At 35.3% G+C, this 27,409-nt stretch overlaps 1 protein-coding gene across 6 annotated transcripts in view; it reads right to left on the bottom strand.

Annotated features, from left to right (window-relative positions):
• Positions 1–416: 416 nt before the first annotated feature.
• Positions 417–27,409, bottom strand: part of GAS2L3 (growth arrest specific 2 like 3) — a 41,635-nt gene continuing 14,642 nt past the window's right edge. For all 6 annotated transcript variants that reach the window (XM_051846578.2, XM_008256956.4, XM_051846579.2 and 3 more), the window contains 7 exons: positions 27,152–27,320; positions 25,361–25,476; positions 24,178–24,319; positions 18,617–18,680; positions 17,847–17,985; positions 14,110–14,217; positions 417–11,927 (listed from right to left, as the gene is read on the bottom strand). In XM_051846578.2, the coding sequence (XP_051702538.1) occupies positions 10,620–11,927; positions 14,110–14,217; positions 17,847–17,985; positions 18,617–18,680; positions 24,178–24,319; positions 25,361–25,476; positions 27,152–27,320 (2,046 nt within the window). In that variant the 3' untranslated portion in view covers positions 417–10,619. The remainder of the gene's footprint in view (positions 11,928–14,109; positions 14,218–17,846; positions 17,986–18,616; positions 18,681–24,177; positions 24,320–25,360; positions 25,477–27,151; positions 27,321–27,409) is intronic.

Raw genomic sequence — 27,409 nt, 5'->3', positions numbered from 1 at the left:
TAATAACCTCACTATATTAACGTGTGACATTGAGTAGGACTACGAGAATTTGAAATTTTTTATGAACAGTAGCTTCTGTGAACACACTTGTGTAATCTATAGAATTCCACCTGAATAACTGAAAAATTATTTCTAGTTTCTCAAAATTACTAAATATGAGGCTTGGGCTTTCCAGAACAAATTTTCTAGCAGATATAGCAATTTGGGAGACAAAGACTATTGTTCAATGGCAAGACTCTCTACTCTCCTGGAAGCAGTAAAACTGCACAGTATAGAAAGGGCATTTCAAATAGAATTTAGAATTAGAATTTAAAACTAATCTCAAATTATGAATGTTTCATATAAGTAACCTCCCATTTGAAGCAGGTGATCAGACTATATTCAGAATACATGAAAAAAAGAAATTGAGACCTTAGTATACACGTGTAAATTTTAATCCTTGAGAAAATATAAGTCAAAATTCTATACAAACACTGCTGGCACAAAAAATTGCATAAATTTGGATTCAAAGTGGAGTCAGTATCTGAACCTAGAGGTAAAAATACATTGTAACACCCAGATACTAAAGCCTTTTGCAGAAGTAACAGATTTTAAAGCAGAACAAGATACAGATTATAGAAGGGAACAATTTTTCTGTAAAAAAAAAAAATCCATTTTTCCATTAACAACTGTAAACTCACCCCAGAGAGGAAACTTATAGGTCATGTAATTTATCAAGGCATTGTGATGATATGTCTTAAATATATACTCTAAGCTCAAACAATGTGAAAATAACCAACATTTCATTTCCATCTGGAGTTTTACTACAGCAAAGAAAAATAAAGACATTCCAATTTTATTTCTTCTCTCACTTATTTAAGCTTAATACTCATTTTATTAAAATTAAATACAAAAAAGACCCTCTAAAATCTTGCATATTATTAAGAAGGGATGAGAACTTCTTCCCAACTATAAAAACATTAAAAATTGCTTTAAAATTTGTTTAAGTGATTAAAAACACTAGGAGGAGTCCAAAATGTTTGAAGAAATTTTCTTTCAGGCCTTGTTTGTTCAAACAAAACTTTTATTTTGGAAGGGTAAACTATATATATATATATATGTGTGTGTGTGTGTATACAAATTCATTCAATGTGAATACAATTAGAGAAATTTCCTACAATTTAAGAACAAAGTTACTTATAAATTGACTTCCAATTATCCAAATGAACAATTACTTTGGTCAATTCTAGAATTTATTTCAGATGTCTGTGGAATACTTTTATTTCTGTGCTCAATACAAAAGTTAATGTTCACATAATTGCAAAATCTATTTAGATTCATAGTTTGGCTATAATACCATTTACTTTTTTTCAAATTAAAAGACATTGATATACAAGTATTGTTTGGTCTTTTCTTTTTAAAGATTTATGTATTTACTTGAATGAGTTACAAAGAGAGAGGTCCACACCTCAAATGACCATAATAGCCAAGTCTGAGCCAGGCTGAAACCAAAAGCCAGGATCCTGGTCTCCCACATGGGTAGCAGGGGCCCAAGCCCTCAGACCATCCTTCACTGCTTTTCCCAGGCTACTAGCAGAGAATTGGATCAGAAATGGGGCAGCCAGGACATGAACTGGCACCCATATGGGATGCTAGCATCGCGACAGCTTTTACCTGCTATGCCACAAAGCTGTCCCCTGTATGGTCTTACAAGGGAAAAAAAATTCCTTGAAAATAAACTCCCGCCCCCTTTGAAAGAAGCATTAAATAGTTTTGCCTACTAAAAATGTAAAGTTTCTACCTTTTGAGCATTGACTTTACTTTCCAAAGACATAAATATTATTAGTGTCAATATCCAGATCAATAGGAGAGTTAAGCCAAATATGTGTCTCTTTTAAGAGGAGCATCAATTATTCCAAAATCTAGCCTGCTTTTTTTTTTTAAATTTCAAATGTGTATGTCAGGCAAAAGATAAATTTTTTTAAAGATTATTTATTTATTTGGAAGACTGACAGAGATCTTCCACCATCTGGTTCACTCCCCAGATGCCCACAAAAGCCAGAGTTGGGGGTTTGGTGCTGTGGCATAGTAGGTTAAGCCTCCACCTGTGGTACCAGCATCCCATATGGGCCCTGGCTCGAGTCCTGCCTACTACACTTTTTGAAAGATTTATTTTATTATTTATTTGAAAGGCAGAGTTACAGAGAGGCAGAGGCAGAGAGAAGTCTTCCATCTGCTGGTTCACTCCACAAGTGGCCACAATGGCTGGAGCTGGGCTGATCTAAAACCAGGAGCCAGGAGCTTCCTCCAGGTCTCCTACGTGGATGCCGGGGCCCAGGGACCTGGGCCAACCTCCACTGCTTTCCCAGACCATAGTAGAGAGCTGGATGTGAAGTGGAGCAGCTGGGACTGGAAACATTGTCTATATGGGATGCTGGCACTGCAAGTGGTGGCTTTACCCACTACGCCACAGTGCTGGTCCCTGCTCCACTTCTGATCCAGCTCCCAACTAATGCTTGAGAAGCAGTGGAAGATGGCCCAAGTGGAGACCTGGAAGAAGTTCTTGGCTCCTGGCTTCGGGTTGGCTCAGCTCCATCATTGCAGCTGTTTGAGGAGTGAAGCAACAGATGGAAGACCTCTCTCTGTCTTTCCCCTCTTTGAAATTCTGCCTCTTAAATAAATAATTCTTAAAAAAAAAAAAAAAAAGCCATGGTTAGTCCAGGCTGAAGTCAAGAGCCAAGAACTCCACCCAGATCTCCCACATAGGTGGCAGGAACCCAAGTGCCTTGGCTTTATGTTTGTCTCTAGGTACATTAGCAGGAATCTGGATCAGAAGCAAAGACTTGATCCCAGGCATTCTGATATGGGATGTAAAGAGTCCCAAGCAGTGGCTTAACTCACTGTGCCACGACACTCACCCCTAGAGCACTTATTTTTATACGTTTTCTTGCTTTATGATCTATAGAATGTTAGTAATCAACTTAAGCTTGTTCTATGACTGTACATTTGTATGAACTTTATTTTTCTCTAGTAAAAACATTTTAGTTGAAAGCAAACATAGATGTGCAAACCTCAATATTGAACATAATAACCTAATACTGTAACACTTCTCAAAGTATATTAATAATTTTTAAATAGTCACAAACCTTAAAAATAAATTATTTGCAAGTGTAATTTTAAATAGATGGAGTCTATGCCACCATTATGTGATGGGGAGATTTCTGAGAAAATCTTCCTACACAGCAGAAAACATCCTCACAGGCTAGCCACTTGCCATCAGAAACATGCAGGCAGCATGATGTTATTAAAGACCATTAAAATAATTGGTAAAATCTAACTAACTCTGGTATTATTGCACAATCTCAAGAAAAATGATAATCACATGATAGAAATTACATATAGTATCAAAGATTCTTTTAACATTATCTTAATTTTAAGATTGTTAAAACCTGGAAAAAATGGTGGATTAGGGAGCAGCACGCTATGCAGGGCTAGGAAGAAAAAGCGTGGGGAATAAGGTAGGGAATACACACTTGGAGGAGAAGATAAGAGAAAACCACCCAGGCAGCCCCACGGGAGAAGGGGAAACAGCTTGAAACTGCGTGGTAAGTGCTAAGGCACCCACAGAGAGCCGCAGCCGTGGACAGGGTGAGTAAAACAGTTACAGAAAACTTCCCAATTTGGAGAAAGAAAGGGATGTTCCAGTAGATGAAGCACATAGAACCCCTAAAGACATGACCAGAAAAGACCCTCACCAAGGACACATTATATCAAACTTTCCACAGTAAAACATAAAAGATTCTAAAATGGGCAAGAGAGAACCAACAAATCACTTTCAGAGAATCACCAGTTAGACTCACAGTTGACTTCTCATCAGAAATCCTACAGGCCAGAAGGGAATGGCAAGGTATAGTCCAAGTCTTAAAAGAAAAAAACTGTCAACTCAGAATATGATACCCCACAAAGCTTGTACTTATGAATGAAGGCAAAATAAAGACCTTCCTTAACAAATAGAAATTGAAAGAATTTGTCGACACTCATCCAGACTTACAGAAGATGCTTAAGGATGTGCTACACAGAGATACAGAAAGATAGCCATCATTATGAAAGAATGAGAAGGCAGAAAAACCACCAATAGAAATCCAAAATAAATCCAATTAAACAATAGGAATATTTACACAACAATGGCAGGGTCAGGTTGTTACTTATTAATAGTCACCTTGAATGTAAACAGCCTCAATCCTCCAGTTAAAAGATACAGACTGGCTGAATGGATTGAAAACAAGACCCATATATTTGCTGCTTACAAGAAACACATCTCACCAAAAACAATGCATGTAGACTGAAAGTGAATGGATGGAAAGATAGTCCATGCTTATAGAAACCAAATTCGAAAAAATCTAAATCATTCCACGCACCTTCTCGGACCACATGGAATGAAGCTAGAAATCAACAACTCAAGAATCTCTAGAACATACATAAACATATGGAGACTGAATAACATGCTCCTGAATAAAGAGTAGGTCATAGAAGAAATAAAAAGAGAAATCAAAAATTTCTGGAAACAAATGAAGATGACACACATCATATCAAAACCTATGGGATACAGCAAAAGCAGTGTTAAAAGGGAAGTTCATAGCAATTGGAACCTACATGAAGAAACTGGGAAGGCACCAAATAAATGAGCCATCAATGCATATCAAGGACCTATAACATCAACAACAAACCAAACCCAAAACTAGTAGAAAGAAAGAAATTTAAAATTAGAGAAAAAATTTTAAAAAAGCTGTTTTTTGAAAAAATAAACAAAATTGATACACAACTGTGCACCTAACCAAAAAAATAAATAAATAAATAAAAGGAAAAGACCAAAATCAATGAAATCAGAGAGGAAAAAGCAAATCTAACAACAGACACCACAAAAATAGAAAGAATCATCAAAAATTATTACAAAGAGTTGTAGGCTGATAAACTAGCAAACCTATAAGAAATGGATAGATTCCTAAAAAGATACAATCTACCAAAATTGAGTCATGGAGAGAAAACATGAGATCAATAACCAAGATGGAGACTGAATCAGTAATAAAGACTCTTCCAACAAAGAAAACACTATGACTAGAAGGCTTCAGTGCTAAATTCTACCAGAAAATTAAAGTACTAATTACAATTCTTATCAATCTATTCAAAACACTTGAAAAGGAGGGAATCCTCCCAAACTTCTTCTATGAAGCTTGCCTCACCTTAATACCCAAACCTGGAACAGAAGCAACAAAGAAAGAGAACTATAGACCAATATCCCTGATGAACACAGATGTAAAAATCCTCAACAAAATATTAGTCAATCAAATCCAACAAAACATCAGAAAGATCATCCACTCTGACCAAGTAGAATTTATCCCTGGAATGCAGGGATGGTTCAATATTCGCAAATCAATGTGATACACCACATTAATAAATTCAAGAACAAAAACCAAATGATTATCTCAATAGATGCAGAGAAAGCATTTGATAAAATACAGTGTCCCTTCATGATGAAAATTCTAAGCAAATTGGGTATAGAAAGAATAATTTTAATGCAATCAAGGCAATTTATGATAAACCCATAGCCAGCATCCTATTGAATGAGGAAAAGTTAGAAGCATTCCCACTGAGATCTGGAACCAGACAAGCACACACACTCTCACCACTGCTATTCAATATAGTCCTGGAAGTTTTAGCCAGAGCCATTAGGCAAGAAAAAAATATCTAAGGGATACAAATTGGGGAGGAGAAGGTCAAACTATCTCTATTTGCAGATAACATGATTCTATATTTGGGGATCCAAAAGACTCTACTAATAGACTATTGGAACTGATAGAAGAGTTTGGTAAAGTAGAAGGATATAAAATCAACACACAAAAATTAAGAGCCTCTGTATACACAAATAGTGCCACGGCTGAGAAAGAACTTCTAAGATCAATCTCATTCACAACAGCTACCAAAAAAAATTAATAAATAAATGTTGGAATAAACTTAACCCAGGATGTCAAGGATCTCTACAATAAGAATTCCAAAGCATTACAGAAAAAAATAGAATATACAAAAAGGGAAAAATCTTCCATGTTCATGGATTAGAATAATTAATACCATCAAAATGTCCATACTACTGAAAGCAACTTAACAGATTCAATGCTATATCAATCAAAATACCAAGGGCATTCTTCTCAGATGTAGAAAAAATGATACTGAAATTCATATGGAAACACATGAAACCCCAAATAGATAAAGCAATCTTATACAACAAAAACAAAGTCGGATGCATCATAATACCAGACTTCAAGATACATTACAGAGCAGCTATAATCAAAATAGCCTGGTACTGGTATAAAAACAGATGGATAGACCAATGGAACTCAATGGAAACTCTAGAAACCAATCCAAGCATCTATTACCAACTTATCTTTGACAAAGAAGCTAAAATCAATCCCTGGAGTAAGAACAGTCTCTTCAACAAACGGTGCTGGGAAAATTGGATCGCCACACATGCAGAAGCATGAAGCGAGATCCCTACCTTACACCTTACACAAAAATCCACTCAAAATGGATTAAAGACTTAAATCTACAACCTGATACCATCAAATTATTAGAGAACACAGGGGGAACCCTGCAAGACACTGGCATAGGCCAAGTGTTCTTAGAAAGGACCCTAGAGGTACTGGCAATCATAGCCACAATTGATAAATGGGATTACATCAAATTGAGAAGCTCTGTACTGGAAAAGAAACATTCAAGAAAGTGAACAGGTAATATAGGAGATATTATTTGCAAGCTATACAATTGATAAAGGATTAATAACCAGAATATACAAAGAGATTAATAACCAGAATATACAAAGAGACCAAGAAACTCAACAACAAACAACCCAGTTATTAAATGGGCAAAGGAATTAAACAGGCATTTTTCAAAAGAGGAAATCCAAATGGCCAACAGTCATATGAAAAAATGCTCAGGATCACTAGCTGTCAGGGAAATGCCAATCAAAACCACATTGCCCCCATTAGAATGGCGTTCATACAAAAGTCAGCAAACAACAAATGCTGGTGAGGATGTGAGGAAAAAGGTACCTTAAACCACTGTTGGTGGGAATGTAAACTGGTAATGCCAATATGAAAGACAGTATGGGGGCTGGCTCTGTGGTGTAGTGGGTAAAGCCGCCACCTGCAGTGCTGGTATCCCATATGGGCCAGTTTGAGACCTGGCTGCTCCACTTCTGATCCAGCTCTCTGCTATGGCCTGGGAAAGCAGTAGAAGATGGCCCAAGTCCTTGGGCCCTGCACCCATGTGGGAGTCTGAAAGACGCTTCTGGCTCCTGGCTCCTGATCAGCTCAGCTCCGGCTGTTGTGGCCAACTGGGGAGTGAACCAGTGGATGGAAGACCTCTCTCTCTCCCTCTCTCTCTCTCTGCCTCTCCTCTATGTAACTCTGACTTTCAAGTAAAAATAAATAAATCTTTAAAAAAAAAAGACAGTATGGAGATACCTCAGAAATCTGAATATAAATCTATCATATGACCCAGCCATCCCACCACAGGGAATTTACCCAAGGGAAGTGACATCAGCATATGAAAGAGCTATCTGTACCCCCATGTTTACTACAGCTCAATTCACAATAGCAAAGATATGGAATTAATCCAAATGCATGTTAACCGAAGACTGGATAAAGAAATTATGGGATATGTACACCATGGAATACTATACAGCAGCAAAAAAAATGAAATTGATGATTTACAATTCAATGGATGAAACTGGAAAACATCATACTTAGTGAAATAAGCCAGTCCCAAAAGGACAAATATCATATGTTCTCCCTGACCCATGATAACTAACAGGACACCTAGAAGGCAATCTGTAGACATGAAATTGACACTTTGAGAAGCAATGACTCTGAATAGCCCTGTCCTGATTGTTGAGGAACAGTTTTTTTTCTTCTTAATATTTATTGAACTCTTTACTTAACATAGAGTTAATCATATGTGTATAAAGTTAATTGAAAATAGATCCTAGTAAAAAATAAGAGTGGGAATAAGAGAAGGAGGAGGAAGAGGGGTTGGAGTATGGGCATGGTGGGAAGAATGACTATATTCCTAAAGTTGTAATTAGGAAGTGTATGAAGTCTGTAATTGTAAAGCTGTATAGTTCTTTATACATTCTTATGGACTTACTTCTAATGGTACAGTTTAAAAACTTTCCATGGGACCCCAAATCCTCTAAAGCTAGGGGGCAAAAATAGCATTTTGAATATTGGAGTGATCATATGGATAAGATTAAGTGTTAAAGTAATCATAAATAGGATTAAGTATCTGGTAATAATAATAGATAGAAATAAAAAGGAGTGAATGCTCCAGCATGTGAAACAGTCCATACAGCAAACTCTTAGAATGACAATCACTTAAAGTAGCACTTTGACCTCAGAATCAGCCCTTAAGGCATTCTGGTCTGGCTGACAAGCCCATGAGAGCACATCAGGAATGGAAAGCCAACACACTATGGCAAAAAATGAAGGACCTCTATGGGTGAGAACCCTGTGGAAAAAAGTGATCATCAAAGATGGATGTATTTTTCTCTGAAGGGAGGAGAGAATTTCCACTTTGCATATGACCTTATCTAAATACTGATGGAGTTTGTGGATTCAAAAGGCTTCCATAGCCTAGGCAGCTCATGTCAAAAGCCTCGGGTGATGACTGACATTATACATAAGAGTGTTAATTATTAAATTAACAACAGGAGTCACTGTGCACTAACTTCTCATGAAGGACCTCTGCCCTCAAAGAGTTATATTAGGAGAGCTAGCAATAAAACTTGTTTTCAAAGATCTATTCCATCTTAGTATATTAAGTAGAGGATATACTTATGTCTCATAAGTTTTAGCTATGCCAAAGTGTCCAACTCCATTGTTTGTTTTCTTAGGAGCTTCTTTAATGATAAAACTTGTTCCCAAAGACTTACTTTCTTTTAATGTAGTAAGGGAATAGGCTATTCTTAAGTCTCATAAGCTACAGTTATCTCTAAGTGCTTCCAAAAGATGTATCATTCTTGGGTGCTTCTTTTTTAAGTTAATTAAGTTTCTAAAAAAAAAAAAAGTTAATTTAACTTTGAGATGCAATGACTCTGAACATCCCTGTTTCAACTGTTGAGAAAGTTTTTAATTTTTAAAAATTGTTTCCTTTTTTCATACATTTTGAGAAGTTCTTTACTTACTATAGACTTAATATTCTGTGTATAAAGTTAATTGGAAATAGACATTAGTATAAAATAAGACTGGGAATAGGAAAGGGTGGAAGAAGTGTGCAAGTGTGGGTGGGAGGGCAGGCACAGAGGGAAAAATCAATATATTCCTAAAGTTGTACTTATGAAATGCATGAAGTTTGTTTTTCCTTAAATAAAAGGTTTCTCTGGGGAAAAATAAAAGAGTGCTCAAAACACAAAAGCAAAGTAATTTGAGCAATAAAATAAATATTAGTGTTGGATCACCAAAATATAAAATAAAAAAAGATTGTTAAAATAACTCTGATGTTAAATACATTATTTTCATGTAAAATTCATATCTGTATTCATAGGAAACATTAAAATATCTCTAATATGCTAGTAGCTATTAAATCAGTCTCCCCATTACATTGCACAATATCTACTAAAATATAAGCAAAGTTTTTATAGACAATATAGTTAAAATCTTGGATTTTTTTAAACCAAGTTTCAGTTTTTGTTTCAATAAATTAATTTTATTTATTTATACCAAAAACACTGGTAACAAAATATTGCCAGGTAAAATAATCACTTCCTTCTGATTTGAAAGCTTAAAAACATGTAAGTACTAAGAACTGTACCTCGCCCAGAGCAATGCCAAGCTAACATGCACACCATTGTCACCTGGCATTGTTGGACCAGGCAATGGTGACCAGGAAGTTAAATTAGGTGCCTTCTGTAGGACAAGTGCCAAACCGTTTCTTTTTTACTAAAATGTAATATCTAATATTAAGAGCACCACTGCTGCATTAGCAAGTATGTAACCCCATCTTTTAAAACTATATTTTAAAAACAGTCCCCATAGTTCAGGGGTAGGGAACAACCAGTCTGTGGGCCATATAAGGCCTGCAGGTCCTTTGGTCTGGCCTGCCTTGACTCGCAATTCAGTAACAGCAAGCAAATTTTTTTTTAAGCTGATAATTCTGTATGGCCCAAGCATGACATTATAAATATCCAAATGGCCCTTCACAGAAGAAAGGTTTCCCGCTCCTGCTGTAATTGTAATTCTAGTAGTGTTATTTGACTTGTACATTTCCCTTAAAGACAGCCACTGATACTGATGCTATAGACTGAAATCACATGCACGTCTATTTTTCAATAAGAACCATGTGGTGATTTTACAACAGTATGCCTTACAAGAGTAGCTTCTGGTGAATTCAGAGATCTGAATTCTGAGGAGCCTCCTCCTCATCCCAGCCTCTGACCCCAACCTCAACCTTAATCATCCATTCCATTGTACTTAATGTCTGCACCTATTTGGACAAATACATACAGGAGAAATTTTTATGTGCAAAGCTAACACATTGACCTGCTCCTGTCCCATTTTCTTAAAATGACACACAAACATATATATATTTATTTATTTTCTAGGTTTCTTACTTCCAGTCATAACAAAATAATGGTCATCATCTTCCTTTTTCTTTGCAGTAGGTTTCTTATCTCCATTATCTGCTTCCTTACCAGAAGAAGGTGGTTTCCTGCTTGAAGTTGGAGTCTTGTCGCTTTTGGGAGGCCCTTTGGCTGAATACTGGCCCTTTGTGGCACTGTGCGCTGACTTTGGTATCAACTGTGCTTTTGCAGAAGACTGGGGAACACTCATGATTGACAGTGGAGTACGGCCAGGGGATTTTGAGGAACTGGGTCCTGCCTTTTGGCATGTACTTTTATTCTGATGCTGCTTTTTGGCAACTGAAATTTTAGCATCTTTTGATTCCTGTGCATTTCTCGCAGGGGAAATGGAGGACACAGAAACTGGCTGATTTAGATTCAAGGCTGATTTAAGTTTCTGTGCAGGGACTACCCCTGCATGAGAGGCTCCAGCAGATGGCTGAGACAGTGTTTCTAGAACTGTGGCTTTGGTTTTAGAACTGGATTTTGTCATTTTTGCAGGGGACTGCAAAGGAGAAGGTTTAGGCCTTACGTGTACGTTTGCTTTAGGTACCTTTGGATACTTTGACGATGAACTTAAATGTGCAGCTGAGTGAATTACTTTTTCATCCTTTGAAGAAATATGATTCTGCTTCAAATACTTCAACTCAGTTTTTCCAGAATATTTACTTGGCAACAGAGTAGACTCAGGCAGGTCTTTTGATTTGTGGGCTGGAATAACCTTGGCCTTAGGGGTCCTGGAGGATGACGACTCAGAAACACAAGGTGCAGTTCTTGATAAAGCAGGTGAAGAAGTGTTTTTACCTACCGGGTTTAAAGAAGCCAGTGAAGATGAGACATTGTTTGATGGAGCATGTGGCTTTTTTGTTTTGTCTTTAGAAGACTTGAACTTCAGATGGGAAGACACTGCTGGGGACTTTGGAAATTTAGACGGGTCTGACGTGGAGCCGAGATTACCTCCTTTCCGTGAAGAAGCTGGCTGCAGAACACCTGGTGGATGCACCTGCTTCTCCTTGCTCCTGGGAACTGGCGTGCCAGGTTTTGAAGTTTGTTTCTGAAACATGTTAACCGCTGACAAAGGATTCATTTCAGGAGGCTGAGGTATTCTGGCAGGTGAATCAGGTACGCTTTCATTAGAAACTCCTTTTTGAAATGCTAGAATTTTTTGCTCTAGTGTAGCAAATTGTAATATTCGACAGGGATCATATTTAAGCAAAAATCCTTGAAGAGTATCCCAGCCTCCACCAACACGGACCATAACATGTTTTCCATGAAGCATCTGCCCCCAAAGGAAAATTTAAAAATAAGCTGTGAAATAGTGAAGTTTATAATAGCTACAATTCATTAGCAGTAACAATTTGTGATGTCTATGATCTATGAAATTCAGAGATTTGCCCACATCTTCACTACAAATTGACCGTCCCTTGTATTAATAAATTTAATTCATATTGAATTATACAACAATCAAAATCCTACAATCTGTAAGGAAGATATTTACAAATAACTTGCATCTTAAAAATTCAAGTTATTAATACACAAAAGTAAGTACAAGGGCAATGTTGTTCAATGAAGAGTTAAAAATAAATGGAAGGAGGGGCCAGCGCTGTAGCATAGCGGGTAAAGCCACCACCTGCAGTGCCGGCATCCCATATGGGCACCGGTTCTAGTCCCAGCTGCTCCACTTCCAATCCACCTATCTGCTATGGCCTGGGAAAGCAGTTGAAGATGGCCCAAGTCCTTGGGCCACTGCACTTGTGTGGGAGACCAGGAAGAAGTCCCTGGCTCCTGGCTTCAGATAGGCACAGCTCTGGCTATTGCAGCCATCTTGGGAGTGAACCAGTGAATGGAAGACCGACCTCTCTCTCTTTCTCAGCCTCTGCCTCTCTGTAACCCTGCCTCTCAAATAAATAAGTAATTCTTTTAAAAAATAAATAAATGGAAAGAAAGAGGAGAGAGGAGAGCTGGAAGGAGAAAGAAAAGAGGGCTTAAGGAAAAAAAGTGCCTGATAATTAAAAAAAAAATAACAGGGAAGAAAAAAGATAAAGCAATTTATAATTTAATAATTTTACAAGTTAATAAATTATTTTAATATATCATATAAATTTAATCTTAAAGGCACTTTGCTAAGATTTATTATTAGTTCCTTACAAACAAGAAAACTATGTCTCTTGAAATTAAGGAGTGTTTCCCAAGTAACACAGCTTGGCCTGGCTTTTAATATTCTAGACTGCCTGAAATCCAAATGATGCTTTTGTGGGGATAAGAAACCCTGGCTTTGTCAGTACAGCCCAAGTTGGATTTCAGGCACCTGTTCATGAATAGGCAAATATGCACAACTATATAAAACTGCCCACAAACTTTAAGTATTTATTTGGCAGAGAGAGAGAGACAGACAAACAGAAAGCTCCCATCCACTGGTTCACCCCCCAAAAGCCTGCAGAGGAGAACTAGGAACTCAATCCAGGTCTCCCAAGAACTTGGCCTGCTATCTCCCAGGGTGCACATTAGCAGCAAGCTGGACCCAGGAACAGAGTCAAAATTTGCACACATGCATTCTGATATGGGATGCAGGATTCCCAACTGGCAGCTTAAGGGCTTGGTCAAATGCCTTCCACTGCACACAAATTTTAATTCCAAATCCCATGCTTTGTGCGTTATGGCTATACCAGATTGCCTTTAATTAGGTGGACAGTACCTGTGTTTCTGTGTGACTTGGGTAGAGGGTAGGGAAGTAATGATAATATGTGAAAGAGAAGAAAACTGGATGGTGAAATATTGTATCAGAATTTGGAAGAATGTTGAAAAGAGGAAATTTCAATCTCATCAGGAGAAGGGACAATTAATGAACTGCAGATGAGACAGGAAGAAAATGAATACATATATACCAGTATATATACATATTGATGCTGGGTCAATGAGAAAAAGATTTTATGCATAAAGTCTGAAGCATATATTATCATAAAGTGCATTTCTATTTTCTTTACTTATTACAGATATTTCAGTTCATTAGATGTTTTGCTTCTGTTTTTTCTTCTTATAGTCAAAGATTATTTCCTTTTAGAAAATTTGAAAAATGGCATAAGTTACTTGAGGTACACAAAGTTTTGTTCCCTCAATTATATTTCAATATCTAGCCTTAGATATCCTGAAGTTAGCTGTTCACTGTTTAAAGTGTTTACCTGAACTCATCATGAAAGGCAAGGATACCATATTTTTCCTTTTTTAAAGCTTATAAAAAGTTAAGAATTGAATAGAATATAATGCCATTTAACATACATGTTAAAAAAGAGATTTGCATTAAAACATTGATGGAGCATATTTTTCCTGTACAATGAAATTCTTCCATGAATTGCACCCTCCATTTCAATTTTTTAAAAGCAAAGCAAAAAGAGGTTGGTAAAGCAATAAACCCAATTTCAAAACGAGATCTATATGTACTTACATGTAAATAGCATACTTACTCTTATAAAAAGTATTTTATCCCCTAGTCGGTAACGCCCTTCAGATAAGTACTCAATTGAAAATCGATGAGAACAACTACAGGGAGGGTCTTCAGCAATATGTTTAACCTAAGATTAAAAATAAATACAAATTCAGTGCCCGTTATAAAAAGTAGTTTGTTTAAAGTTAAAATACAATGTCATTTGATAGCTAGGAAAATCAAATCCAGTACAACCATTTAATTTCTCTTTTCCTTTACTAGTGAACACATACTAAGATTAGACACTGCTAATCTAACATAAATACCAGCAGTGATAAAGTCCCTCCCTCTGCCCAGTGTCATTGGGCTTGCCGTGTCCTCATGACCACAGGAGGAGATACGCAAGTATGATTAGACGGCGCCAAAGATTCCAAACACACTTACTGAGTGCTAGGTGGCCTGAGTTCATTATCAGGCCTGAATTGTTTTAAGACCTGAACTAGTAATCTATCTGTGCCAAATCAAAGTCTGGCCAGTCACAAAAGGGTTAAGTAGTAATTTGCATTTGTCCCTTACCACGATGCTAAACTAATATTCTAAGAAAATATCTAGATTTGTTCAAAGCTATTGTTAAAAAGGCAGAGATAGACTGACCTCTATTTACTCAACTCTAGAGAAAATTGTTAAAAATTTTAATTCAGGAAGGATTTTTCTGAAAGTGCTTGCTTCATTTCAATGGTCTGCCAGGGGAACCCTACTTCTACGCTTCAAGAATTTTTTCCCCGGTAAATATAAAACAAAAGAAGTGAAATTTCTGTAAATATAAAAAGATATTTAAAAATTCTATATTTAAAGCATGAAGATTAAAATAAATTGAAGATATTTATTGAAATACATTTGATTGAAAAAAAAAGACATTTCAGCCACATTGGAAAATATTTGACTTTACCTAAAATTATACTTTTGAAAAAGCAAGGTCAAAAATATTTTTCTTGACTATCTTGTCACACAGAATATATTTAAATAAACATTTAATTAAACTTGGATATGATCTAAAGAATATTTCCTCAGATATATACAATTTAGCTGTGCCTTAATTGAACTTCATTTGATTATATTTAATTATCTACCAAAAATGAATGATAAAGGTCAGGAATTTATTCCCCTACATCATTCACTTCACAAAATGGTATGTTTATAAGCAAATAAAATGGATTTTCATGAATCAATCAAGATTATCATGTATATAGCTTAGATACTTGTATATGTATACATATGCACACGTTCATACACACACATCCACATAACCATATACATGAAATGATTAAAAAGAAAATGAACTCAGGTAAAGAGTTTACAATTATTAGAAGCATGTTTTGCATTAGTTAATCAAACCAATATGAAAGAAAACATTTCTTTTAATCACTACTTTCTGTCCATAAAAATTTCATAAGTATACAACACTGCAATTATATACTTCTTAACAGAACCCTAAATGACAAATCAGAGCATTACTCTATTTTTAATCATGACCTCAAGATATCCATAGGTCATATATATATAGGTGGACATTGTATTCATACACATACACACACACGTTTAGAGAAATGTGTTCTGATAAGTCACTTATTTCCTTATTTAAGATCTCCAAATACCACTTACATTGAACACTATAAATCAGCATTAGCCTAAAATCTGAACAAGGCAGTGAGCATAAGAAACTAGAGCAGTGGATAAGAAATACTTTCTTTTGGTTTTATTTATTGTATAACTAACATAATAACTAAAGGAAAAAGGAAATCATCTACAATGGCATTACAATACTATTGATTATTGTCAAGCTTATGATTTTCATGCAGTTGGTTTGTATGTATATATTTTTCACAAAATGTTTTTCTTGTTGCTACACAGGCATCGTAATGATCACATAACATGATTATTTTGTTGAGATAATAAATCCTAATTCACCAAGCTATTAACCTATTTGAGGGTATTTATATTGTTTACAATTTTTCACCAATATAAATAAAGGGTAATATTTTCATTTATCATTATTTTCTTTGTCAATTTCAATAAAAATGAGGAAGGAGTATTCTTGTAGCTCTTGATATCCACTTGTCAATCTATTTTTCAAAAGTCTATATCATTTTCCACTGCCAATAGCAACACATAGGAATAGTTTCACCAGAATTTTCCAGGTTTCATAATTTAAAAATGTTTTCATAATGGGGCAAACAGCACTGATTTCAGCAAGTTTCAATACTATTATTTTCTTGTATGAACACAGTCCTGCTCCATTTACTGACTAGAAATGTTTTTCTTACTAAATTTTGTATGGTTTTTATATAATAAGGAAATGAAAACCTAGTAATTCTCATCAAATAAAAATATTTTCCTGAAGTTTCCTTGTTATTTAATCATTCTTTAAGAGATTTAAAATCAATTTTGTTTTTTATCAAGTATATTATTTCTTCTTTCCATACTGATATTCAAAGTCTTCATAAATATTAGTAACACAATACAAACACATCTTGATCTGATAGAGTTGTTCTGGTTGACATGTTCATCTCTCCTGCAAGGCCTTAAGGTTTTATTATAGACTATGGTTAAACAAATAACCTAAGCAATACTTTTTAAATGTGTATTGGTAATGACTTACTTGTTATTTACAATAGTTTTATACATTAAGCACTTCTAAAAAAATGGTACCAACTTTTGAATTATTCTAAACAACAGTAAGCAGAAAATGTCTGATACCAAATTCACCTAAGATCACTTAATACTGCAGTTGCTGTAGAAAACCCACAGCCTAATGAAATGCAATTCTATTAACTTTTATATAATGAACAGATCAAGTTAAGAAGACATTTCAGTCTCAATCTATCATCTAACAAGTTTACATATATTGTCAGGGGACAATATTTAGAAAAAAAAATCAGTTTTCCCTCACAAATATTCCTATTCCTGGATTCTCCAAGTACCAGTATACCATATATTTAGAAAACTTGGACATCACTCTAGCTTTTCTCCCTTCCTCACAGTCATGGATTCCTGTCAATTCCACTTCCTAAATGTGTCTTATATTTGTTCCTTTTGCTCCATTCCCACTACTGCTGTTCAAGTTCAAGCTCTCATCATCTTATGTATGGATTACTACCATAAAACCAACATAACCTCTACATGACCGTGAGAGTAATCCTTATAATATGCAAATCAGATTATAATTCTACCATGTTAAAAAAAGAATCAATGAGTTATCGTGGCTACAGTATCCTACATGAAGGGTTCCAGTCTGTTGACTCCATCACCCCCCAAATAAACCCATTCCTCATCACACAAAAATGATAACCAATCACCTTTAAAATATAGTGCCTTGGGACTGGCACTGTCTAGGAGGTAATGCCACCACCTGTGATACTGGCATCACATGTGGGCACCTGTCTAGATGAAGCTCCTGGCTTCGGCCTGACCCAGCCCTCATCACTGTGGCCATCTGAGGAGTGAACCAGGGGATGGAAGATCTCTCTCCTCTCTATATATCTCCCTTCTCTCTCTTTAACTCTGAATTCCAAAATAAATAAATCTTAATAAGAAAATACGTATCTATTTTACATATATATAAATATATGTATTTCCTTGAACTCATCAGGAAGTGGAGATTAGTAACTGGTATATGTTATGAACAAGAAACACTGTCTTTTAAGCATTAGCATCATGTGTAGCAAACCAGAAGACTCCGAGGTATCAAAATCAAAAGAAAATGTGGCCATTACTTACAGCTTCATGCAGCTCTTCATGCTGACAGCATGATTTGGGAATACTGATGGAATCTTCAGGCCCAGAAGTATTAAGCAAGGTTTCTTCTAATTCAATTTCTTTCTCCAGTTTTACTAATACTGGTGGCTCCACTCCATATCTGAAAAGCAACCAGGAGATCTGATCATTCAAGCAAAGTTGACCCAAACACTTCCCTGCATTTCCAGATTATACACAGATACACATACAAACACACACACACGCATTTTCAAAGCAAAAGCTGTATAGTTCTCTTCTACCAGTTGTTTGGAACATCTGGAAACGCTTTTAAATGTCTCTCAGATTGCCAAAAGTCCTGGTTAGAATCTTCATATCACAGCATAAACTTGGGTTACTGGATACCCTCAATATCTTCCTGAGACCCTGAAAGGCAGCTTTAAAATCGGGAGTGAATAAAGATGGGGCTTAAGTAGGTAGAGGGGACACCAAGCCTTGGTCTTCTTATCAGATCCTCTCTTCATTCAGAGGACTTGCTTTGACTAGAACTATAAATAAGACTATGCGTCCTTACCCTAGTCTTAATCTAAAAAGTTTAAGTATTTCCTCTTTCAGTTTATATGAGAAAACAGATGCTGGCATATGCTCACACATAGTGAATAAAGTTAAAGACACCAAAAGGAAGTTAAAATAGGAAATTAAGTTTTTAAAGAGGAAATGATGTTATAAGCTAAAACTAAATAGCTTAAAAATGTTTACGACATTGACGTTCTGAAATACAGTGGAGTACATACCTTGACACAATTCGTCCAATTTCAAGAAGACAAAGATATACCTGTCTTGGATCTTTGTGCAAAACTGTGGAAATAAGACATATTTTAAGAAGCAGAATTAAAGAGGAAAACACATTTTTAGTCATGGAAGAAAGTGGAAAAAAAAAAACAAACAAAGAAAACAGTGGGTTTACTTTTTGGAGAAGACTTGGAAAAAGCACTTTTATAATCTCTACATATTGTTATCTTTTATAAATTTTTTTAAAAAACTGGCTTAGAGGAAGATGATAGTATTTTAGATCTTTGTAGCATTATTTATATTTAAGTTCTCTCAATGGGAGATGCTCTTAGAAGAGATGCAACACCACAATTTTAGTCTAGGTTATCTTCAGCACAGCACTATGTGCTAGCAGTCTCTCAGACTCACAAAAACAGAGGAGGGAGCGCTTCCTACCACATCCTGTGATTCTCATGTTGCCCTGGTAGCAAAGCCAGACAAAGGCTTCACAAGAAAACTAAAGACCAATATTCCTTATAAATATGATATAAAAGTTCTCAACAAAATAATGGGACATGAAGCTCAGCAAAATATAAAAACGGGTATAAGCCATGACCAAGCAGGATTTATGTCAGAAATGTAAAGTTAGTTCAACATGAGAACAATCAACGTAATACATAATTAGCAGAATAAAAGAAACATACAATTATCTCAATAGACATTGAAAAACCAATAGACAAAATTCAATACTCCTCTCCTGATTAAAAAAGTGATTCAATAAATTAGGAAAAGAAGAGAATTTCCTCAGTCTTATAAAGGACATCTATAATAAACTCACAGCTAATGTCATTCTTAAAAGTAAAAGATAAAAAGTCTCCCTTCCAAGACCAGGGAAAAGACGAGGATGATCACTCTTACCACTTCTATTCAGCATTACACTGGAGGTTCTAGCCATGGCATGTAGGCAAGAAAAATGAACAAAAGGTATCCAGATTAGAAAGTAAGAATGAAAACTATTTCTATTCACAGAAGAAATAACCCTATGTGTAGAAAATCCCAAAGAATCTACCAAAAAAAAAAAAAAAAATTCAAGTTCATAAGCAAGTTCAGCAAAGTTGAAGAATACAATATCAACATATAGAAATTACTTGTAGACACTGGAGATAAAATAACTTGAAAATGAAATTAAGAAAATAATTCCATTTAGAATAGCTTCAAAAAGAACTTTGAAATGTAAAAAATGTATGTTGAAAATTATAAAATGTTAAAAAAAATAAGATATAAATAAAAGAATACTCCATGCTCATGGACTAGAAGACAATGCTCTTAAGATGTCAACGATTCTCAAGCTGACAGATTCAATGCAATCCCTATCAAAATACTAACAACTTTTTTTTTTAGAAATGGACATGCTGATGATAAAATTAACATGGAATTGTAATGCACACAAAATAGCTAAAAATTCTGAGCAAAAAAGAACAAAGTTAGAGGATTCTTCTTTATTTCAAAATTTACTATAAGCTACAATATTCAAGACAATGTTTATAGGTATAAGTATAGACATATCGACTAACGGAATGGAACCAAGCATCCAGAAATATAAGCAAATGTTTATTTTCAACAAAGGTGCCAAGAGAACTCAATAGGAAAAGAACAGTCTTTTCAAATAATGTCATTGGGACAATTAGCTGGCTACACGCAAAAGAATTAATTTGAACACCTGCTTCACACTAAATATCCAAATGACCTAAAAATGTCAAACACCTAAATGTAAAGATAAAACAAATAAACTCTTATAAGAAAACGTGGGTAAAAGCCTTCATGAACTTGATTAGGCAATGCTTTTTAAGACACGACACCAAAAGTATCAGCAAACAAAGAAAAAAAATGTTAAGTTAAACTTTATCAAAATTTAAACTATTTGTCCATCAAAGTATACTATTGTGAAAGTGAAAACACTCAGAGTGTGAAAAATATTTGCAAATCATATCTCATAAAGGACTAGTGACTAGAATATACAAAGGATTCTTGCAAGTCAACAAAAAAAGATACATAGCCAAACAAAGGGAATTTAATATACATTTCTTCAAAGAAGATACAGAAATGACCTCATGAAAAAATTGTCAATGTCATTAAGGAAAGGCAAATCAAAATTACAATGAGATACCATTGCATGTCCACCAAGATGATTATAATGAAAACAAAAATAAACAATAACAAGTGTTGGTAAGGATATGGAGAAATTGGAATACTTGGGCATTGCTGGTGGGAATGGTAAATGGTCCAGCCACTGTGAAGCTTGGTGGTTCCTCAAAAATATAAACATAAAATTACCATATGACCCAGCAATTCCACACCTAGGTATTCCTGAGAGAATTAAAAACATAAATTCACTGAAAAACTTGTATAAAAATGTTCATAGAATCATTATTCATAATAGCCAGAAAGTGGAAATGACCCAAATATCTACCAGCTGATGAATGGGTTTAAAATATGTGGTATATCTATACAATGAAATATCATCAGCAATAAAAAAGGAATGATGCTATATACTACAACATAAATGAACCATTATGTTAAGTGAAGGAGCCAGGCACAAAGGCTGTACAATGTATGATTCTATTTATATGAAATGTCCAGAATATGCAGACACATAGAGACAGAAATTAGGTTGGTAGTTGCCAGAGCCAGGGGAGTACCTGTAATAATTGTTAATAGGCATGAATTTTCTGTTGGAAGTGACAGAAATGTACTTGAATTATCAAGTGGTAATGATGATACAATATAGTGAATTTATTAAAAAAAAAAACACTGAAACATACATTTCTTTTTTTTATTTTTGACAGGCAGAGTGGACAGTGAGAGAGAGAGACAGAGAGAAAGGTCTTCCTTTACCATTGGTTCACCCTCCAATGGCCACTGTGGCCCGTGCGCTGCGGCCGGCACACTGCGCTGATCCAAAGCCAGGAGCCAGGTGCTTCTCCTGGTCTCCCATGCGGGTGCAGGGCCCAAGCACCTGGGCCATCCTCCACTGCACTCCCAGGCCACAGTAGAGAGCTGGACTGGAAAAGGAGCAACCGGGACAGAATCCGGCGCCCCTACCAGGACTAGAACCCAGTGTACCAGCGCCGCAGGCGGAGGATTAGCCTATTGAGCTGCAGCGCTGGCCTGAAACATACATTTTTAAACTATGTATTTTATGTTGGGGTAGCATATCTTAATTTTTAAGCACTATTTTAAAAGCAAACGTGCTATACTTAAAGATATTTAAGAGAGTAAAATATATATCTTAAAACAATCTAAAAAACAAAAGTAAAAAGAATTCTAAAAGGAATTGTAAGGTAAAGATAAACAGAGCTCTTTCAGGGGAAAAAAAAAACAAACCTGATCATAGAATCTGTGCTAAATGCACCAATATAGTAGCTACGGATCATCTTCCTGTCTGTTCCAGTCCTTAGAGTTAGAAACTCTAGGAAACTTGTGAATTCTAATCCAATAAGTGCAATATGTGATGAATGGCAAGTACACTGGCTCCTTGATAGAAATGACAGATGTTCTGTGATTTATGACTAGCATATATTGTATACCCCCAGCACAAAGTATAATCTCTTAAAATAAAGAAGAAGCCTATGTGAGCTTATAATTCATGCCAATAAAGGAATTGAGATGAAGAAATTGCAAGCTTGTTTTTTTTAAATCATTAGAAATACCTTTAAATTGTATATCTGTTCCTTAAAATTACTTTCAGTTCCTTGCAAAACAAAATAAATAAATAAAAGGCATTTATAGAGTAAAAACATCAGTTCATCAGTTCAATTTAGAAATAAATTTATGGCATTGGTAGCACTTTATTTAGTGCTTTAGTTAGTCCTACAGTGACCTTCAGGACATTCAGACGATGTCCTTTACTGAGAATGAGAAATACATAATCATATCCTTTCAGAAACAGAAAGTACAGAGAAACTACAGGAAAGCATTTCCTCTTCTCTTTGATCTCAAGAAGCTGAATGTGCTATTAAATCAACTACCTTGTCAATAATAATCAGCACACCTGGATTTAAGGCAAAGTGTAAACTGAGGAATGGAACAGTAATCTACAGCACCTTATCCATGTTGGATGGGAGAATCCAGAGGAATTTCAAATGTGGAGCAGTGGTCACAGTTTACCCTGAGTGAAGGTTAAAAGAGTATAAACTGGCACTACAGAATTTGAAGATTATGATAAAACCAACTAAAAGTCAGTTTGCTTTTTGTTATCACCAAGAACCAGCAATTCTAAGCAATGTTAGTGATAAAACTTCTCTCTACGGGGAAGACAACTCTCACAGCCCCCACCATTTATGCTACTGCTCCTATCACAACATTATAAATTCTGTGTGTATGTGTGTGTGCCTGTTTATGGACACATATATTTGTACAAGGTTCTTCAAAAGGTTTGTGGAAAAATGAAATCGTAAGATAAGTTCATTTTGGTGCAATAAAAGTTTCGAAATCCATGCATAGTTTTTCATAATACACATTTTTCATGAACTTTGTGAATATCACTAGTATGTACAGATTTCAAAAATTTTTGCACCAAAATATTAATCTTTTAATTCCATTTTACAGAATCTAAGTATCATATATATATATATACACACACTCATTTATAAATGCTTGTCAATTTATATAGTACAAAATTTAAATCAAACAGCTACCATCTAGTCACTGCAGATGCCTCTGTTTAGTTAAACAAATGAAAAAAATGTCAATAATTCTTCAGTAGAGCATGACGTCTCAAAATTAATTGTCAAAAATTAATCCATTTAGTTAATCAAGTTTCAGCTGTTGTTTACAAGAGAAACCTAAACACTGGAAGTACCCTTCATTTGGCCTTCTGTTATTTCTATAATTACTGAGTTAAAGAGAAATTATGAGTAATTTAAACTTGGTAGAGTAATTCTTGATGAAAACATTAATTATTAGTAAGGCATTAGTCCAGAACCTTCCTGCAGCCAACTCATTTAGGAAGTGAAGTAGTTTTAGGGCACTCTAAATAAACTCTTTAATGATAAAAAAAAAAGCAAAATATATTTGATTTAGTAATAGTTTCATATTTTCTTAAGTTATGTTTTATTTATTGAGAGGTAATGAGAGAGAAAAAGACAGAAACAGACACAGAGCATACAGCGAGGGAGAGAGAGTGATGCAGCGAGAGATGCAGCTACAGTAATGGAACCCATCCACGGATGCACTCCCCAAACCTGAAGATAGGAACTCAATCCTGGTTTCCCACGTGGGTTGTCAGGGACCCAGATACTTTAGCCATCACCTCTGCTCCTTCCCAGGATGCAGATTAGCAGGGATTTGAAATCAGGAGTGGAGCTGTGACTCAAACCCAGACAATCTAGGAAGCAGGCATCCCAACTAGTGTCTTTACCACTAGACCAACTGCCTGCCTCTCACATATACTTAAAGTACACGTTATTCTAGGAAAATGAGATGTGCCATTTGAGTCTTTATTTGAAAAAAAAAATTAGAAGTGAAGGATAAAAAAAATCTAATAAACATGGAAAACAACAACAGTGATGATAATAACACTTACCTAAACCTTCAGATTCAAAGAGGTAAGTTTCATCAACCCCAATATGCCTACACCAGTGAAGAAAGTTTGCAGTATTGTCTCTGGCAAAGAATGAACCTGGTGCAGCATCTTTCTTACATGGCACTTTTCTCAATGGAAATTTCTGGAAAAGAAAATGGAATAATTTCAAAAAGGCATCAAAGATATTTTCATTAAATATTTGAATATTTCTAAGTAAGTGTTCAATGCATTAAATCTAACTAAAAAAAAATCTAACTTTAAGAGAAAACCACCTTCAAAAATATTTAAGTTTACTATGCTTTGAAGTACATTCCAGAAAATATTTCCTAGGAAAATAATCTTAAACAAACAAAATCAGCAGCAGCATCAAACACCTCTAATCTCTTTCTATTTTAAATAACACAAGAATCTTAATTGAAAAAAAACCAGTTTAATAATTTCAAAGCACATCTCTATAGTATAACTCTGCACATACAGTTCAATACAAACACAAAATTACTGCTGTGTTAAAAGTTACCAGCCATACTCATGTTTGTTTATTTCCTTATATGCATATTCATAAGGATGTTCTGAATTTCTCCAGGAGACTATCAAATAAGGAAACAGTTGCCCATTTTCATACAAGTCTTTTGAAAACCGATGGTTCACATTTCACAGAATCCTAATTTTTTATCATATGGTCCAAGTATTTAGGTAATCTTACTGAGGATTCTTTATATTTAAATTTTTGCCTGAATAAGCAACTCATGAATATGATTATTTTTAAATGCAGAAGGTACTGCAGAGCACAATGTCTTTCTCACCTCTACCCTTCAGCTCCTCTAGCTCCCTGGAAATAAACCGCTACTGTCCGGTCCTTGTATATTATTCCTGCTGCTATTATTTTCCAGAACTAAAATACCTTTTTCATTGAATACATAATACATAATCATTACAAAAAGGGAAAATAAATCAGATATCTCATTTAGTTTTGGAAAACCCTTGCAGTTAACTCCCTCAAGGTAAATGTTAATACCTTCATTTTACAAAGGAAGACATTTTCCCAGATCTAGCTAAAAAATGTTAAATTACTCAAATTGTCACAGTCAGGTGGAAGTTTACAACCTCAGAGAGGCAAGAAATGGACATAAACAAATTAATATGTACCAAGTTATAAAACCACCACTACCAGACATTTACTTACCTCTGGTTCTTCAGCGCTACATGTTTTCACCATGTTTTGAAGAATGTCAATCAGTTGGCACAACAGTACTCCATTATCAAGTTCTTCCAATAAGCTCTCCGCCTTAACTTCTATACCTACAAATATGTTTCAAAGTTAACATTTTTCTAGAAACAGTAAATTCAAACAATATGATTAAAATTTAATTAAATGGAAACAGATTACAGTTCAAACACTAGAAAAATATAAACTCAGACTCCAAATATCCACTCTAGAAGGTACAATTAACACGGCAAATAATTTCAAGCTAGATGAGAGAATGGAAAAAAAATCTGAGATGTGGTATTGAAAAAAACTAAAGAAAACTGACATTCATTCAAAACAAAATAAATACACTGAATATTAATATTGCTGACACAAAACGTCTACAAATAAAATAGGCTTTGTTTATAATTTAAAAATTAAAGATAATACCATAGCCAATAACCAACTTAACACCTCTAAAATGCCTTTTTAAAAGCATTGTTGTCACATAATAAACTATATTTTTAAAAAATATTTATTTATTTATTTGAAAGTCAGAGTTATACAGAGAGAAGAGAGGCAGAGAGAGAGAGAGAGAGAGAGAAAGAGTTCTTCCATCTGATGGTTCACTCCCCAATTGGCCGTAACAGACGGAGCTGCGCCGATCCAAAGCCAGGAGCCAGGAGCTTCTTTCAGGTCTCCCATGCGGGTGCAGGGACCCAAGGACTTGGGCCATCCTCCACTGCTTTCCCAGGCCACAACAGAGAGCTGGATGGGAAGTGGAGCAGCCGGGTCTCAAACCGGCACCTATATGGAATGCTGGCGCTTCAGGCCAGGGTGTTAACCCGCTGTGCCACAGTGCCAGCCCCAACATAATAAACTATAAAAATGATCCAAATCCCACACTGATATCACACAACTACAGTGAATGTTGGGTATTTGTTTAATTATCCTCAGAGGACAAAAAAAGATCTTTAGGCTATATATCTTTTCATGAAAACACTGGAATGCTACATGAAATTCTGTATTTAAAGGGTGCAAATCATTGAAATCTTTACTTAGTATATACTAAATTGATCTTCTGCATATAAAGATAATTGAAAATGAATCTTGATGAAGAATGGGATGGGAGAGGGAGTGGGAGATGGGATGGTTGCGGGTGGGAGGGTGGTTATGGCGGGGGGGAGCCGCTATAATCCAAAAGCTGTACTTTGGAAATTTATGTTTATTAAATAAAAGTTAAAAATAAAGTGTATTTTTTCTAGGGAGAAAGTTCAGAGCATTGAACAAAATATCTAATGAGTAAAAAATATAATGCCAGACATTCTCCAACCTGGCATTTCCTCCTAGGTTTCATATGTCCCCAGCCCTCAGTGCCTCAGAAATAGTCATCATTTTACTAGTATATATATATAACTCGTAAGGAACCTCATGCCTGTAAGAGATTTACTGGTCAGTGAAACAAAACAAAATAAAATGAAGCCTATATACTTCTAAAAAACTACTATTTAATATTAACAATGAAAATATTGCTTATTCAAAACATACTGATATCTTCAGTTAAACTTCAAATTTCCTACTATTTAAGACCCAAGTTTCAAGGTGAATCACAGTACCTCCCCAACTGGACTGCACGCTTGGTGACAATGGGAACACTGAATATTTCATTTGCTACAGAATCACAGTACTCTGGCATCTAGAACAACTACTTGTCAACAAAGAGTAAGGCTCTCAGTAAATATTTATGGAACAAGAGAATACAGTTTTGGATATCTCTGCCAGCCTTACCTAACAAACCAGACAACCAGATTGACAGATCTTCTTGCATAGGCAACAGAGTAGCTTCATGCCTCACAGCTATCCACTCATCATATTGACAAACATCAGCCAATCCTGGTCCATGTCTGGGAGTCAGAGGATTCCTTGGACTTAACGGCAGATCTTCTCCAAACCATACCTAAAGAAAATGCCGATCAACTGAATGAATGCAGCCTTATACTAAAAGTCATAGTAATTCACATCTACATTTAAATAATGAAGTATAAT

This window comes from Oryctolagus cuniculus, chromosome 11 (genome assembly GCF_964237555.1).
Source record: "Oryctolagus cuniculus chromosome 11, mOryCun1.1, whole genome shotgun sequence".
In the NCBI taxonomy this organism is placed as follows: domain Eukaryota; kingdom Metazoa; phylum Chordata; class Mammalia; order Lagomorpha; family Leporidae; genus Oryctolagus; species Oryctolagus cuniculus.
This window is presented reverse-complemented; position numbering and strand designations above follow the sequence as displayed.